The sequence below is a fragment of the Mastacembelus armatus genome, chromosome 8 (assembly GCF_900324485.2).
Source record: "Mastacembelus armatus chromosome 8, fMasArm1.2, whole genome shotgun sequence".
Taxonomy (NCBI): domain Eukaryota; kingdom Metazoa; phylum Chordata; class Actinopteri; order Synbranchiformes; family Mastacembelidae; genus Mastacembelus; species Mastacembelus armatus.
Genome location: NC_046640.1, coordinates 16,416,359 through 16,434,661, shown reverse-complemented (window position 1 = coordinate 16,434,661; position 18,303 = coordinate 16,416,359). Strand labels below are relative to the sequence as shown.

Genomic DNA, 18,303 nt, shown 5'->3' with positions numbered 1-18,303 from the left:
GTATTTAAATGAGGTTGAGGTTCGTGGTGACAGAGCTTTTGACTTTTTTCCCAGGCCCTCTATGCTCAGCTGCACACCGGTTTGATGTTTTTGACTCTACATGGACCTACAACGTGTTTTAATTCATGCTGCCATGTCTTTCTGTGATGAAATCCTTGTTTGTACCCACTGAAAAAAGCATCTCCATTGCTTTGGAACAGATTCCTGTTTGAAGGGAGTCAAGGTCACATCTCTTGTACCATAACAACCCATTTTGGAAAGTGACAAGCACAATAATGACTATACACAGACGTCAAAGCCTTGTCTCCACCAATCAAAACACATCTGTGTGATCCTGGTTCCACTTCCTGTTTAGAGTCCTCTGTGCTGTTCTTCATAGTCAAGGTCTTTGATCTTGTTTCATGAGGGCAATGCAGGTAGCCATTGTTGGATTTCACTGGGGGACACAATACCAGGCAGAAATATGGGCATGAGGGCTCTAATGTGGCACGAAGTTGTGCCAATTTATTGTAGTCCACAGCTAATTTCCCAAAGTAGACAACAGTCAGCAGTACAGATAGCAGTCACTATTCTGTGTATAGGATGTGATTCAAAGCTCTGGGACCAGGGTAGTACTGACAGTACTACTAGTAGTGTACAAACTATCTGTTTAATGTGAGCAGAGCAACTGATGATGTTCACCAGTGTTCTGTAATCTTATTAGACAAAATCATCCATATACAAAAATAAACTCCTATTCAAAGTTCCTTGTCAATGCACTTTCCAGCAACCTTCAAAAACCCACAAGTCAAGGTGCTCACCTTTGTTAAAAAGCACCTATAGGTTTGAATAGCAGCCTAAAGTCTACCTAAGGAGTGCACGCTTCAAAAAGATGACCCCATCTAAAATAGCCCTCTATACAAAGATCGGTTCACAAGGTTTTCTGACAGTGGAACGCTGCTGAGTGAGAGCCTCTTAGTTCTAAAGAGTCCAAAGGATGGCCTTCAAGTGTATGCACTGACCTTTGCTGATGAAAGGGCTGAAAATGGTATTTTAACAATATCATGATGCCCTTTCAATATGAAAGGCAGCATAAGCAACACTCTTAGCCAATGAAACTTAAAAGGAGGTGAGTGCCAGAGGAATGCGCTGTGCAAAATGTGTTGGGTTATCACCGTGCATATGTGTGAAGCTATAAGGAAGCCTGTATGTGAGTAAAATTTACTCTGAGTATCCAGAGTCTGATAAACCTTATTTTTCAGTCATGTGTCTGTGTCTGCCTTCGCTTCCACTGACAGCGCATCAGGCACGGTCTCCTAACAGCCAGTATGACCAGGAGCAACAATTATATGTAGACAGATTTAAACCTTTCCTTGTCCTTATCCTAACGGTTCATAGCTTTAATGTTCATTTGTGCAGCCGCCTGTTGTCATCTAGTGACTGGACACTAACTGGGTCTGAGTAAAAGACAAAATTCCACACATACACAGTTCATAAAATGCCACAGGAGGCCAAAACCATTTGCCATGTAAATAGCTGGTTGAAATACAATTGAAGTATTTGCCAAATGTCTCGTTAACACCCATTTAGATACTCTCCCTCTTTCTTACACTAAAACACACGAAGGCTCTGGTGGCCAAATTAATGCTGCATGTTTTAATTTCCATCAGGGAGTAAATTAAGAGCTGATAATGGATGCAAATCTGGCAGAGATTTCTCACTGGAGCCAGTGCTCTCTCCACAGCAGGGTGTGTGTTTGCTCTGAGCACATACACACACAAAACACCCATCCTAATTAGGAGTAGGTAAACCCGTGGAACACCTCAACACAAGAAAACCAGAAGGTTTTTGCTAATTTGAAAAATAGAACATTTTAATAAAGGCTACATCTCTTCATAATTACAATAATTAAAGTACCGAGGCATCTTTTCAACTGAGCTCTACAGAACGCATAATTTACAGTTTACAAATGGAGCCAAGGAAGCCATGAAAAATATTATAAAACATAAACATGATGAAACGGATACTAAAAGGCATAAAAATATCTTTTCAACATAAGGCCCCTTGAAAAACCAAGGGAGTAACAGGACCCTGAAAACTGGGTAAAACACGGCAAGAATCCATGTAGGCACAGCTACTGTACTCAGTTTAAACACTATGGACATAGTGTACATCACCATCATCATTATCATCTGCAGTTTAAAGAACAGGCTTTAGAAACACACAGCAAGCCTACTCAAAAGGAACTCAGTCACACATACACATAGGTAAGCATGTGGTGGAGAACATTATAGAGCTTTGAATGGTAAATATTAATATATGCGTAAACACATTTTGGGGATTTGAGAACCTGTTCAAGACAGTTTCCGCTATAAAATAGGCAAATTGTGCGATGCCTGCGCCACCGAAACAAAGGCACTAAGACGCAACAGATCAAGGCTAGCTGGGCAGAGTCCCAGAGTTGGGAATTACACATTATAGCACTTCTTTTTTCATACTCGGGGCCCTTCAGAGCAGATGGAAACACAGACATCAGTATCACTGCAGTAGTAAATATGCTATCAAACTGTTATCACAAAGTGATATAGAGCCATTCTCAAAGCTTCAGCAGTAAGCTTTCCAGCCAAGAGATCAGAGATGCCTCACTAAATCTCTAGGAAGAGGAGTGGAGTTTTTGAAGAGGTATTTTTGAAGTTTACAGTTCAATATGAGGGGCTGAGAAAGAATAAAACCATTTCCTTTGCTGAGAACCGATGCTCAGAAGAAAGAAGTTATGGATGTGGAAAATTGGAGAAGTTCTCCAAGCAGCTTGTCCATGGAAGAATAATAGGGTCTGGGAAGGGATATTTCCAATAAATAGCAATAGAAATCTTTACACAGCAATATGAACATCACAATACAATGCAATGTACATTTATATCTGCATATACATATTAGTGATGTGTTAGCAAGTGCCCATGGCCAGATGCTGGCACATGCAGGGTCAGGTAGGCTGCCAGTCTCAGATTTAAACCCACTGCTCTGCTTCTCTGACAAGTGGTCATTCACCTAGAGTCTCGGGAGTCTTCCTTAGTGAAAACATAGAGATTTTAGTCCAGCAACACACAGGCCATTATTTTCTTCACTTCAAGGCAAATGGTTCACATAATAGTCCTGTAATAGCAATAAGTTGTCCTCATTTATTTTCTTCTCCATATTTTATCTGGTCCATTTGTCCAAACATTCCTTCAGCATCTCCAGTCCTACAGTCTTAGCTTAAAGACACACGCTTTGTGTGTGTGTGATCATATAAAGGAGTACATCCATAGCGGTGTGAAGTGTTTGTAGGAATTTATTCCACCACAGGCAGTGAGGTGTCACTCCATTCTCTCCACCTTGCCCAGGATCTTGCCCTCATAAGTGGGCAGCAAGGAGCAGTCGTCTGACACCTCCTCAAACACTGCGCCACACTCAAACTCATCGCTTGCCTTCTTGAAGTAGTACCTGCAAAGGAGAGACAGGAAAGTTTACACCAACAGCCTGTCTTTCTCAAGTACAGCAATTCAAACTGGATTAAGGCTTACAGGGTAAAGGAAAAAAAAAAAAAAAGAGAGAGACAGACTGAAAAGTGTAACAGCTTGTTGCCGCCGCCTTTAAACATCAAGCTTCATTTCCGCCCTGCATGAAAAGCCACTTGGTATACAAATAACTAAGCCTGCTGAGCATACAGACTGACTCCTCAGGGTGGGGTGGAACCTGCTGCTCACCAGTCTTGGTCTAAAATAAGGGGCTTGCTCTGTTCTTCCCTCGATCCATTCCGTCCCTCCTTTACTTCTCCGTTTTCTCTTCCTCCATCATATTGTTGTGAGTTTTGCCCTGGCTAACAGGGGCCAATTAGGCCCACGTGCAAATGAAGGGGTCCTTTGACAAAGGCTCAAATTTTGGGTGCCTGCAAGTCTGCCTGTCATTACCCCCCTACTCCCACACACAGGCTCTTGTACACATTAAGAGACACACATGCATGAGCGTTCACTTGCTGTTCAACTCTTTTTCATTATTACAGGGACAAAGAACCAGAGGACACAGAGGAGGAAAAGAAAGAGCAAGCAGTACACTGTGTCTTTCTTTACCCCTTGCGATAGCATGAGTTCTCACTGAGAGCTATAGAAAGAGCCGCCGCCTGACAACTTTGTGTGTGTGTGCATTGAAAAAAAAAAAAAAATCTGAGGAGGGGCTTATTGTCAGCCATGACTTCACTGGGCCATTAATGATGCAAACCCCCTGCCCTCATTTTAGAGGAAGAGAAACCAGCAGGGGTGGGTTGGTCACACAATTCATTCATTAACTATGTAATGGAAAAATTCCTCAATTTGCTCCATGTGTGGGGTGACTGCAATGTTTGTGTGTGTTTCTGAGCATTTTGTTTTTAACAAGATGGGAGTCTGAAAAAGTCAAACATGCAATACTTATTACTACAGTCTTTTTAAAAAATCTTGGCAGAAGGTGCCTGAGAGTGCACGTGCTCCAATTGGCACAAGGGTGGTCACTAATAAAAAACAGCTACATCTGAAATCCTTCGACTGAACGGAAAACAAGGAGTCTGTTCGAGGAGAAGACAGTAAATAAGACATAGCAGATAAATGAGACGAGATAAAAGAGCTCAAGACACATCCGATAATTGTATCCTCCTTTATTTTCTGGAGGAGGCAGGGAAAAAAAAAAAAAAAAAGAAAAACTAAAAAAAGTTGAGCCATCCTGCCCTTAAAAAAAAATCTTCAAAGAGCCATGATCTTTTTTTGCTGAGAGAGACAGACAGAGACAGAGAGAGCCTGAATTTCCACTGGAACATGTTTTATGTGGCTAGATGTGTTTTTTCCCCCCTTCTCCCCTTCTCTCTCCGTTTGCACTGACATCTGGCACCAATATCATCTGGCAGGGCCCAGCAGTACTGTTCTTTGTTGAACCACTGCCATGTCGAAATGACCCAACTCCACACATTCTCTGGCTGCTATTAAAACGTAGCACAGCTCTCTTTTCTAAAAAAAAAAAAAAAAATGTGGACAGTATGACACAGGAACTGACACAGTGAGCCAGAGAAACAAAAAGGGGTGGGGGGAGCAAACAGATGTGAAGAACTCTGAGCTAAGTGCTTGTCACATTTGTTGATCTTAAAACACTGCACACATCTGGACAGGAAGATGTTTCTAGAGGCTCCCCAGAAATCAGTTTGATACTTGTAATTATTAACACAATATTCAACCCAAGCTTATCCCAGAGACCATGGCAGTCTAAACAATAAATGTTTGATCTGTTCCCTTTAATGCCCACTGGGGGGAAAAAAAAAAAAAAACAACAAAAAAACAATCTCTCTGCAAACACACATCGAAGCGGTACGGCCTCAGTCAAGGTCCTGTAATACGGCAAACAAGCGGATCTGGCATTTAACAATCAGCCTTTCAAAAATATCCATAAAATGATTGCAACATGTGTAAACATTGCGCATGTTCAACTCAGGCACATTCAAGCGGGCACACATGTATGCTACACACCCACTCACACACACACACACACTCACACACACACGCCAGAGCAGAAAAAAAGAGCTCCTGATAGCATCAGTGAAGAATTTGCACGCTGGCCATTTGTGTGAGTCTTTGTTGGATGAAATGAAAGGGGCCGGGGCTTCAAAGCCATGTGTATTAAGTGTGCCTTAGCATGGAAATCAATACCAGATGGGACCCAAATCTCTGCAGTTCAAACTCTCCCACTAACCCCCACATCATCAACCCCTCCTCCCTTTCCTTTTCATTGCACCCCCCTCCAACACACACACGCCCAAAAGTACAGAGGTCACAAATATAAAATATATCTAAGGTCTTTAAGGTCTCAGGCACTGACCAATTCAAGATACAAATAGATGGTGGAGCCTGTAGCCTTTGGCAATTCAGCTAGCTAACATTAGATGTTCCTGCTTCAGTCTGTAGTATTTTTAGTACTGCTTGGAGAGAAGGGGATAACCTGACTTGCTCAAAATGTTTTAAATGTCACCATGTTATGATGAGATGACACTAATGATCACAGATTGCAAAGTTTGCTGCACTGCTTCCATGTCATACTCAAAATTACTCCTTTGCCACTCCTTCCACTTGCTTGTGTGATTGCCATTTTGGAAAAGGGAGTTGTATTATAAAATGAGTCCTTTCTAAACTTTCAGTTTCAGATTGCGATGTCTGAAACAAACAGCTTGTGTTGATACACCAAAAGAGTCAATAAAATCATTCTTCGTTCTCAGCATCAGGCCAGTGAAATGATACCGTTGTGATTGCTGACAATCACAATAGAGAGAATCCACTGAGATTACATAACTAAAATGTTAGTGGTCTTCCTGTGCATTCAAATTCCCCTCTACACACCTGTAGCTGCCCTTCTTGCGGAGTTGCTCCTTGAAGTGGCCCAGGGTGAGACTGTGGCTCTTCATGGTCCTCCGATAGGGGATCTCCTCACCACAGAAAAAATATGTCACAACTGTCTCTCCACTGCACGTTCCATGGCCTCCTAAACCCTTCTTACACTCCTTTATCCTGAAAAAACACAAAAAGATTGCAGAAGAGAATATGTGAGTTAAGAGATGACACCCTTATGATACCTAACAAGATAATGATCAACAGAGAAATCAGAAACAGAGCAAAGCTCCTAAGGGACTCCTAACAATCTACAGCTTGCAGCTACAGAGTGCAGAACACAGTACTAGACTAGAAATGCAGCAACAGCACCCTGACTGAAGAAAAATACTAGTGAGTGAGTGACCCAGTGCCATCAGTAAGTGTGTGCTTGTGTGTTATGTGTGCATGAAGAAGGGCACAGTATTATCAATTCCCCTTCAGCTATGGCCAAGGCTTTGTAGGCTCACTTCAGAGGAGCTCTCTTTTTGCTAAGCTCTGCTCGCCCCAGCCGAATGCCAGCTCACTGAAGGACGGCCAATAAAAATGATACATATATATATAAAAGATGTCTCAGTCAGGTGGTGCAGTGACTACAAACTCCCCACACACAGCACAAATACACAAGATTCATGCAATCACAAGAGTCAGAGTCAGGCCTCTATGTACAAAGCTTAAAATGAACTTTGATCGACTGATGTGGGGGTGTGCATATGTGTTAAATGTAGGTTTGCACATGACTACTCATCAGTCTCAATCATGTGCAGTGAGCAGTGCAGGTGACAATAAGGAAGAGTTAAAAGGGTAGAAGTACACTGCAAGGTGGAGGTTATGGCTGAGAGGAGGAGGAAGAGGAGCAGATAGGAGAAGAGGAGAGGGAGGGCAGGGCGCGAGAAGCATCATACTCTTCTGATTGGAGACCGGGGTTGGTTGCGAGGAGGCCAGCAGGGCAGGTATTGGCTACAGACAGCGGGCTGGACCCCCCACCATTGGCAGGCACTAAGTGGCTCTTGTCACGCTGAAGACTGGACAATGAATGCCTGGCAAGAGAAAACAGAAACTTTACTACTATAACCAATGACACACTGATGATGCAAGTCACCTGAAATCATTAGCAAGTAAGAAATCAGACCAAAGTTAAGAACAATATTCCACAACTACTCTCTACTACTTTCTGTGTACCTTTGCTTGGTAGTCTTGGTGGAGACCTCCTCTAGTCTGCGACAAGCCTCCTCCAGCTGGGTCAAAGTGTTGGGAGGTGGTAGGGGAGGCATGGCAGGGTCTTGGATAAATGGTTGGGCTGGCTGGTGGCTACGTAGCTGGCCACAGCTTCCTCCACCACCCCACGTGTGTGTCTGGGTGGAGGAGCCTCCAAAGGACTTCTTGGTGCTCTGTGTACTATAAGGGAAAAAAAAGACTATGTATCTGCCAAGGTGGGAAATTATAAACTAATATAGCAAAACTCATGTAAACACCTGAGCCTTCCAGGTACTAGCCAGTGCTCACCTGTGAGACTTGTGCCTGCCCTGTCGTTTACTTTCCAGGATCCACTGCAACACATTCTGGGTGGTGTCTGTTGTGCCACTCGGCAGCTGTATGGGCCCACAGTCCTCCATACACCTCTCTGCTACTCCATCCTCAGCCCCTAAACGACACATGTGCCTGGACAGAGAGCTGGAACGCCTGGCAGGATGAGAGAGAGTTTAGTTTTTAAACAATCAATACGAAAGTAATACATAAAGGAAATGAGACAAGTGTTTGGAACTGACCCCATATTGCTGTCTGTTGAGATTGCCCCACACATCTCTCTTCCCAGGCTGCGGCTGCGTTGGTAAGGCTGGCAGGGTTGGCATGAGCCACTGCTGGAGCACAGGCCATGCACACTGAGGGCTGCCTCCCTTTCAATCTGCTCTTTAGTCTTGGGACTAGCATGATGGTGAATGTAGTGATGGTGGATGTGTTTTGTACTCTGCCTGCTTACAAGGGTCCTGTTTGGGGCCAAGGCCAGAGTAAACGCCCCTTGGTCAGGGCTAGAGATAGAAGAACTGGAAGGTCCAGTTCTGACTAAGGCCTTGATTCCAAAGCCTGCCCGGGTGAAAGGTCTGTGCTCTGGGGAGCTGGAGCGAGGTGAATGGCGGATTATAGCAGGGGACTGGCAGCCTGGGGTCTTGAGGACACGAGAGAGGTGTTCATCCAGGATCGCTTGTGGGTCCTCATCAGAGGAACCAGCCAGAAGGCTCAGGGGGTGGGGGGAGAGCTGAGGAGCATTTTCCATCATCTCTATATCTTCTCTTTCCTCCTCCTGGTAAAAATAACGAGGCATATTAAGTCATCAATGGAGAAAAAAACAGAAAAAACAACTTAGTCACTTTTCTAATAAGAAACAGTCCCCACACAAACCTCCTGAATCTGCTGCAGAGAGGTGATGGTGTCCTGCTCTCTTTTTAGGCTCTCCAGGCGGGAGATGAGCTGGGCTGCAAACTCTGCTGGCTCTATTGGGACCATCTCCTTGGGAGGACGGCGAGTACGCTTTGGGGACAAAGACACATCCATACATCAGCTGCTGGCTTTCTATGGTCAGGTCTCAGCCCTACCCAACTTCTGAAAAGACATCTCTACACCTCCTCTCATCGTCCTGCATTGTCAACCACTGCCTGGTCCACCATTGCTGGTACTGATCAGGGCACTCACAAAGGCACCCAGAGCTAAAGGGTTGTTTCAAGCAGTGGCAGGGCTGCTCCATGGTTATGGCAGGCTAGGCCTCATCTGGTTCCCTCTGTCATCATCAGCAGGCCTTTTTAAAGTCAGCTCACTTCAAAGGTTTCCTTGTCAAATATCAAACACTCAGAGGGGGGAAAATAGGGTGGTAGAGGGAGGGATGGAGAGATAGATGGGAAGCAGTGGCTTTACATCTAGGAATAAAAGCCAGATATCGACAGGGGGTGGAAGAGAACTCCAGGGAGGAAAGGATGAGGGATTAGAGAAATGGGAGAAGGTGAGATGCAGGTATATGTGTTTGTAGGAGGGGAGAGAAAGAGAAAATGAAGAGAGGGAAGAGTCCAAAGGACGGGACATCAGAAAGGTTGAGGTAATTTATTCCCACCCTTGTCACACACTGGGCACCTCTGAGGTACAGTATAGTGGCAGTATCAGAATGGGTGTGTGTGCTTGCACACATTGTAAATTATTTGCATTCCTGCACTGGGGCTTTCTTGATTTTTATTCCTCTTTTTTTGTTTCTCCCATCCCTTTGTAGTAGGGATGAAGGGGAGAAAAGACGAGAAAAAAGAAGAGCCGTCTGATGGAGCCTGGGGCTGGTGCACCATGGGAATGGCAGCCATCGCCAAAAATCAGACAGGAAACAAAAACAAGAATAAAAAAAATAAAGCATAAAGAAAATAGTGAGAGAAGAATGGGGAGAACCAATCGGTGGATCTTTTCCTAATAAAAGTAAATGCTACTGCATATTTTTTGATGCAAAAAAAAACAAAAAACAAAAAAAAAAACAAAAAAAAAAACAGTGATACATTAAGTTTATTTTAACAAGTGACTTCTCTTATTACAACTTCAAGATGTTTCTCTAAGCCTATGTTTCAGACCTTTTCCTGTACTTCTCCCAACTTGAAGTTAGCTGCCTTTAAGCCCTAAGCTACCAATTCTCCTTTGACCCACAGAGGGCTCACATAACATGCTCCAACTCTTCACTTAGATGCCTCTCTAGGGGAGGGGGACTGGCTGAGTGTGTGTGTATGTGTGTTTATGTATATCTTGAGGAGTGTGGGTGGAGGTGCTGTGGAAAGAAAGGGGGCCAGCTCTGTTGGAAGTTGTCACTTCCCTGTGCATTTACTCCATTCAACCTTGGATCAAAGCGCTGTATGTGTGTGACTGTGTGTGAATGTGTGAGTATCTTGTGTTTTTCTTGGGGAACTGAGCTGATTTTAGAGCCCTCGGGACAAAGCGGCAGAGATCTTCCTCATCTCTCCCTATTCTCCATATTTACAGCATCAGTAGGGGAAAAAAAAAAAAAAAAAAAAATCTTGGTGTGTTCCGAGCACTGCACCGATAAACAGCTTAGAGACCTCCCCGTCTCCTGCAGACTTCAAGGAGCACTAATGGGGGTGTAGGTGACACCAAAGGTAGCAAGGGGGCTCATGTTTGTATGTGCCCATTTACTTGTATGTGAATGTGTGTGTGTGTGTGTGAGAGAGTGGGAGGCTGGGTCTTTGACGTTACTCTTCAGATCTTTGCTGGTGTTGCTGAATTCAGAATGCCGAATACAGTTTGCACGGTACTATTCATAGAACCAAGAGAGACCCGAAAACAGAGGGTGGTATGGAAATTACACTGTGGGACCCAGGTTCAAAAAGACTTCTGAGCCTGTGCGGTATGTGTGTGTTTGTGTACTTACAGGGAAAGCAGGCAGAGAGACTTGGCTGTTCATCCTCATGTTACGCTGCATCTCTCTCTGTAGCTGTTTCTTGGAGCCCAGCTTATACGGAGGGATGCCATCTCTGGGGGTGTACACACAGATCACAAAGGTCAATTACCCAATCAGATACATCATTAACAACCACACAGACATTCAGGAAGAAGCTTGCTAGCCAACTGGGTAGATCACACACCGTTCAAGCAAAAAACCTAATTTACTCCAAGCCATTTTGTTTTTCATCTCTGAGACTTAATCGGAGAACAACAAAGATATTCAGAGATAAATCATGCCAGTATTCCTTGGATGTGTTTGAGCACACTGGGTTTCATAGTTGGTGGGAGGAGGTGTGTTTGCCCTAGAAATGACACTCATTTTCAGCTCTGGCTTCAGCGCAGCACTCAATACCCTGCTGGTCATTTCCTTTCAACACTGTGCACATACATACGCACACACACTGCATAGTGCACTCGGCTTTAATGGCCAAAAGTAGTGTGAGTATTAGCATTCCCCTTCCGACTTTTATGTTGAGCTGAGGACACTGTTAGCATTAGCTACACATTATACTTATTCAAAGAAGTACTGCAGGACAGGACCCCTGGGTGTAGCTAACCTGATTAAATCTATCTGAAGGGCTGAATGGCTGACTGGCTAAAAAATGAAATCAAACAACAAACAGCAAAGCTCACACTTCAAACTGGAACACTTGACAATGTAAAACAGTGTCTTTTCTCCCATGCTAAACAGCAGTTTCCTGGTGACCCAGCCTAACTGAGGAGCACTTTTCCACATTTGCTTTGAAATGCCACAGTCATGCGCATAAGCAAACCCCCTCCCAATCTTCATTTGGCAAGCGCTGCCGCAGCCAGCCTCTGATCTCTGCACATCAAAAGGCTGGTTTGTAAGATAAGGTAATGTTTGAAGTCTGCGCAGCTGCATTCCCCAGCGTCCAAGCAAATCCATAAATAAGATATAAGCAAAACCCCCCCCCCCCCCCAACTCTCTTACGCTTTCCACCCCACTGCCTCCTCCCCTGTTGCTTTTTCCCTTTTCTATTCTTTTCTTTTTCTGCAAATGAGATTCAAATGTTTATGGATCCTTCTAACTGACCTAGAGAGGCAGATATTCTGTTCAGGGCTAGATGCTAACAGAAAATAAGGTGGGGTGAGTTGAGTGTCTGAAGCCAGGACTTTGTCACGGCACTGGCCAAAGTACAGCAAAATTGGACTATATGGGTCTCGGCCTCTTTGAAGCAGAGCTGTCTAGAGATACAGCAGAGTAGAGGACTCCCTGTCATTAAAACAAAAAAAAAAAAAGAGAAAAAAAAAAAAAAACTCTAAAGCCGCCATATTTCTCTGTAGCTCAGATCACTGGTTGCACTGAACATCAAAGCCTTTAAGTATATTTGGCTTGGCCATTAGTTCACCTTGGTGTGGCACTGACATTCATGTCGGCCTTCTAAAGAAGAACTTGTAATAAATTTTTTCTGCTTTTTGTCCACACCAGGTGACTTGAGCACTCCTGACCTTGAGCTGTGCACCGTGCAATGACATCATAGTACGCTGTCACTTGAGAGGTGATTACACTGAGAACGAGGCCCTAGGCACGTACATAGATAAGCACAAATCACATGTGGACAGTGGCATATCAAAGGCCCTGTTTTTGCATTGACACAATTACCCATTTCCTTGATTATTCAATCCAAAGGCACTAGAACATTGTCAAACATCTGCCTGTTCAACTTATTTTACTATCCCAAAAGACCCCCCCCCCCCCCCGGCATTCTCACACCCACTTCAACATTTCTGTGAATTATACTACTTGTGATAATATTCACTTACACACTGCTGTCAGTCATGGACATGGCATCATCGGTCAGCGCGTCACTGGACACCTCACTGTCATTGGTGCTGCTGACGGGCGCAAAAGAGCCTATGTGGCAGGAGCTGAGTGAATCTCCTCTCTTGTATGATCTGGTGAGGTTACAACAACAGAGATCAGATCAATACTGATGTAGCACAATGACAGGAGGAACAACAGGGGGGGTGACATTTACCTTCCGCAAACTACTTCCTGAGGAACGAGATGAGTGTGTTTCATTTCATGTTTGAATCTGAGTTCAAGATAGGTTGTATCTTCTGAGGTTTTAATGACATTAAGAGGCAATGTGTACATGAATGTATTAGCTTTCTCTGCTGCAAATAACAAATATACTGTGTAATGAGTAAACGTAACCAGCTAGTCTGGGACCTGGCAACCTCCTTCCCCAAAGTTCATCTGCACTAAGAAAACTTTTTTCTCCTTATGCTCTACTTATGCCTTTGTAAATAGACCACAAATGTTCTCTTTCCACTTCTCTCACTCACACTCACTCTTTCCTTAGTATACATCTCCTGCTGTGTATGCATTCCTGCCATGGTAGGGGGGACAAGAAGGGGGGAACAAAACAATAATTAAAACAAAGCGTATATATAGTAGAGTGCAAGCGTGAGTGTGTCTGAGAAGGAAATAAAGAAGATGAGGAAAATGGAGGGATCTTCATGAGGAGGGAAAGACTAAAGCTGAAGGCCCCCAGCTCCAGGCTGACCTTCAGAATGGCCTGTAAAGAGTCAGGTATTTAACACAGCTGGCTTTGCATTCTTCCCTTCCTGCCTCTCTCTCTCACCCCCTCATTTATCCTTTCTCCTCCCTCCCTTTCTTTCATGAGATGCACTCCCCCCTCCTGCTACCCCCCCCCCCCGTCCTTCCTTTCTGCTTTCTTTCCCCTCACTTTTGCTCTAAAAGCATGCCTCATAGTCCCCATCCCTGAGTTTTCAAAAGGATAAAAGATAAAAGTGGAGAAGGCAGGGGGAAGCAGCAAAGGAGGGAATCAGAGGAGAATTGACGCAAACAAGAAAAGAGGGAAGAAGAAAGTGAGAGGTTTGGGGTGGGGAGGTGGTGCTGGAGCGGGGGTGTCGATTCTATACTGTAGCTGCTGTCGTTCAGGGCTTGTTTTCTTTTTCTTTTTAAAAGAACTCAAGTCAGATGAGATGAGGTGAGGAGAGGGAAGCGGAAAAGAGAGAAATGGGTTCCACATGTTTCGAGTCTGTAGGGTGACAATGGGAGGGCAGAGAAAGGCAGCAGTTTGGCCAACAAGCATCACATGAACGTAAAGTCTTGGATGTGAACAATCCAACACACACACACACACACACACACACACACACACAGTCAAATCCCTGTTGTCCAGAGGAGATAGCTGTCAGCTTTCTTAGCCTGCATTGCCCTTTACAGAAGTTCAAATCTTAGTACAACTTGTGGAAGAGTACATCTATTCCAACACACACTCCACAGATCTGCTACAGATTTACATCAGCGTGTGTCTTCTGGTACAGAAGGAGACATAGCATAGCAGTGTCATCATCTATTATTTGCTGGCTGGGGTCAGAGCTAGCTGTGCTCTGTGAACTTTACTCATGGAAGATGATCCTTCAATCTGCAGAACTATTTCAAAGTGCCGGAAATCCAGCAGAGCGGCAGCAGAGGCTGAGATGGTGAGAGCAGCCAGGGAGTGACAGACATTGTTTGACCAACTTAACAGAAATCCGGAAGGGAAGTATAGAAAGATGTGCCTTCCACTTTCAGAATAAAATACATGGATTGTGTGGATTATTGAACTAATTATTTGGAGCATAGATTCTGATTCAACAGTTCAAGGTGTTGCAGTCATACCTGTATCCCTTCTCCATCACCTCCACTGCCCTCATTAACATGGGGGCCCTGTGCGCCTTTGCTGACAGTCCAACCAGCGCTTTGGCTTTGAAATCACAACTCCACTCCTCCTCTTCATTGAGCGTGGGCAGGTATCCACATACAACTTTCAGGTCGCCCAGTCCGTTTGAGCTGACGTGACTCGGGTTTTCTCCCCCGGTCCTCACATAGTCCAGGTAAATGTCAGAGGTCAGAAACATCTGATACGAGTTCTCCTCCATGTTGGTTTGGATCTCGGTCTGTGCCTGGTCGAACATGGCAGAGTCTATGTGTTGCTTCTTGATATTATCCCGAATGAAGGTTTTAGTCGCGGGCTTGAGCTGTGTGGCGACGATGCTGTTGTTTTCAATGTAGCGCTTGTAAATTGCTTTGGCGACTCTCTGCGTTTTGGGATCCTTGAGGTCCATTTGCCTGAAGCCATTGCAGGCGAACCAAAAGTCTAAAGTGTCGACACATTTCTCCTGCTCCAAGAATGTCCTGAAAAGTAGAGCCCCGTCCTGGTCCCCGAGGAGAGAGTGCAAAGACTTTGTCCACCGGGAAAGAGGTGAATCCGGGGAGGCACTCCCCTCTGGCTCCCCAAGACCATCCTCGTTCCTCCTCGCTGAGGAACCTGGAGAGCCGAGCAGAACCGATCTGGGGGGTTCCAGGGATTTCATCATTGTGAGTTTGCCGGGATAGCAGGGCGCATCGCCCTCCTCCCCAGGAACTGGGGGTCGAGGAGCATCTTCTCGGAAACTACTAGCGATGTGGTCCATAAACGCCCGGCTCATGGCTCTGAAGCAGCAGGAGAGACAGCCTGAGTCCTGTTCGCCTGCTCTGAGCTTCTACTGTAAACTCCTCACTCTCTTATGTCAGCGGGGGAGCTTCTCTCCGGCTGCCCGTCTTCTCTCTGAAACACAAAGTATTGATCTAATCAAAACCAGATCCGCCCCAACTTCAAAGAGCCAGAGTCTTTTCTGAGCCTCACAGAGTTTTACTGAAAAACACAGAAGAATCCGCATTACATAAACACCAGCTCTTCATGTCTCTACCTGGGTCCTGCTTTCTGTCCACGCGCTCTTGGCTAATTTGGAAGAATTCAAATGACTGCACGTGCGCTGCAGAGTGGAAAAACGCCAGTTGACGTGGTCTTCCTCTTCGGCTGCAGCGCGAGACACACGGGGCTAATCACACGCACAGGTTGAGAGCTGGACACCGTTAACAAGTCCCTTCTCTTTGGAAACACGGCGTTACGCACGGACACGGCTTCGATTTAACGCTTCCGGATCCATCGCGCGTGATTCCAGTTTGCTCTGAACGCACGCGCGTCCCTCTAACAGCCTCACGCACTTTTTACAGTCTGAGCACACATTTCAAATCCCCGCATCTCATCAGCAGCTACCTGTAGGACACCGAGGTGGGACAAACTCCAAGAACGTGACCAAAATAGTTGATGGAGTAAAGTGTGTGTGTGCTGTAGGCTGATACTGCTGGAGCTTTGACGCGGTTAAAATGTTTAAAACGTCCAAATGTCTGCTCCATTATCTCTCTCTCTTCTCACACTCGGCTCAGATTTGTTGCAGATCATCGCTACTACAACGCAAAGCGTCAGCGGCTGATGTGCAACACTGCAGATGTCACGTTGTTTCACGGACACACGGTTAACACCGCTCCGGTCTGAAACCTGAATAACACACCGACTTAAAACCTTCCCGTGGATTCGCTCAGTTACTTCAGGTCCTGTTCCAACAGACTCTAACTTACATTACAGCAAGTTTTCCCTGTCACGTAGCGGAGTCGTTTAAAGTTTCTTTACCGTCATATTTCAGGCGGAAAAACAAAACCAACATCTTCGACGCCTCGTCCCAAGTACAACGCCACCAAAGCCCCGCATCTTATGGGGGCGGAATTCACAAAAAGAAACCAATGGTGCTTGGAAATGTCTACTTTCAGGATGAATGTGGAGGAGAGAATGCGTGAGGACTGGACGCGTCGTTCTCGCGATGGAAATGTTGGGAAAGCGGCTCGTTTCCCGCAGAAAATGACTTCAAAGGCGAAGCCGGTGCACATCAAAGGGAGCTCCGGCAGGGGCCAGTTTGAGGAGGCACTCACTCTTCCAACTTACCATCGATCCACGAGTTCTCCCTCCAATTAAACTCCTGTTCTCTTTTAATCCACACACACACACACACAAGTAGAATCCACAGAACCGCTCTCCACAAAGCGTCCGTGCACAGTCCCGTTCAGGTCTGAGTCGGTTTACGAAGAGAAAAATGCAGCGGAGAAGAAAAAAAAAACAGCTTTTCTCCCTCCTCTTTTCCTCCTCCCTATGGTTTCAGGCTGCCATGCCGCACAGCGGGTCTCTCCCGTAGGCGACTCCAACACCAACTGAACTGAGAGGCTGGAGCAGCGCACTTCAAAGTCAGCAACCGACTGCCGGGTCCCGACAGCTGCATAAAACTATTCCAGCCTGATGACTCCTAAAAAAAAAAAAAGCCAAACAAGTGGCGCAGATTCCCACATGCGTTACAGTCACTGTGTCTGAAACACGTGTCAAAGGTTTGTCGCTTTATTTCCCGACCTGCGAGCTTTTTACCACATTTTGCCAATCTGTTCCCAGATCTCCAAGTTGCAGCTACATGGTGAGGACCTTATCAAAGACCAGCAATCTTCAGCCAACTCCCCGAGGCTTTGGAGCGTCACAAGTAACTGATCTGCCGCCCCAATAGCATTATCGCTACAATCCCTCTGTTGCTTCAGAAAGTCGCAGGGATCTTTCCTTCTCAAAATCCGCATACTTTTAAAGATTAACCCAGTGGAATCCAGAGGATGCACAATGCATGCACCGGCGTGTATCCAACACCATATTTACACCGTCATATATACATTTTGGGTCACATAGTAAGAAGATAAAGACCAAACTTTAATTTGAATCCTCTTAAGGAACTCTTTGGAAAGGTCATAACCACAGGTTCATGCCTCTGCTGCAGGATTCAGAGTCTTGCTGAAGGAAACACAGGAATAACAGAAGTTTTCAAACTCAGACTTGAAAACATGCTTTTCCATATATTTCCATATTTACTTCATCCATTCTCACACATCACATACATTATGTTGCACTAGGACATGAAATCATAGTGCTGCTCTCACTCTAGAGCTCCTACCAGTGGCAACAAGGGCACATACACACACACATACACACACACACACACACAGACAGACATCACACCATGTAAAACACAGAAGAATCAGATCCAACTTTGCATACTGCTTCACATGAAAAGGCATGAAAACAGCCCAGACATTCAATATACATCCATTCACTGACAGAGAGCAGTTGTTTGGCTACAGGCAGCAGTGGACATGTTGGACACTACATTTACTTTATTTGGACTGGACTGGCTACAGTCAGAGATGTTAATAGTTTTTAGAGAAGAGAGTCAATAGGGGTTTGGTTAGGTCTTTAGTGTTTTAAATGAGTCACCACAGGGGAACCTTTATCCAGCCTGACTGGTTATATTCTGGAAAGAGAGACAGTAAATGTATGTATGTCCTTGTCTCACTGGACAGGGATTCATAAAGTGCAGTGCAAACACTTTGATCAGCTTGTTGGCTGTGAGACGTTTTCCCTTGCTGCCCATCAAGGTTAAGAAAAGTGGAAAATAGCTCTTGAAGACGCCACGGTGACTAAGGGATTACTCATCATTCAAAGGCCACTTTAGTGCCTTCAAATTCTGTGCACTCACATCT

General features: G+C 45.1%; 1 protein-coding gene across 1 annotated transcript; it reads right to left on the bottom strand.

Annotated features, from left to right (window-relative positions):
• Nucleotides 1–1,900: 1,900 nt before the first annotated feature.
• On the bottom strand, nucleotides 1,901–16,926 carry axin2 (axin 2 (conductin, axil)). The gene is made up of 11 exons (XM_026326074.1): nucleotides 16,679–16,926; nucleotides 14,536–15,463; nucleotides 12,666–12,797; nucleotides 10,807–10,909; nucleotides 8,799–8,927; nucleotides 8,168–8,700; nucleotides 7,905–8,081; nucleotides 7,581–7,796; nucleotides 7,304–7,438; nucleotides 6,372–6,539; nucleotides 1,901–3,462 (listed from the first exon to the last, which is right to left on the bottom strand). Exons 2-11 carry the CDS (start codon nucleotides 15,342–15,344, stop codon nucleotides 3,336–3,338), a joined length of 2,529 nt encoding a protein of 842 aa, XP_026181859.1. The 5' UTR covers nucleotides 15,345–15,463; nucleotides 16,679–16,926; the 3' UTR covers nucleotides 1,901–3,335.
• Between the last annotated feature and the right edge of the window lie 1,377 nt (nucleotides 16,927–18,303).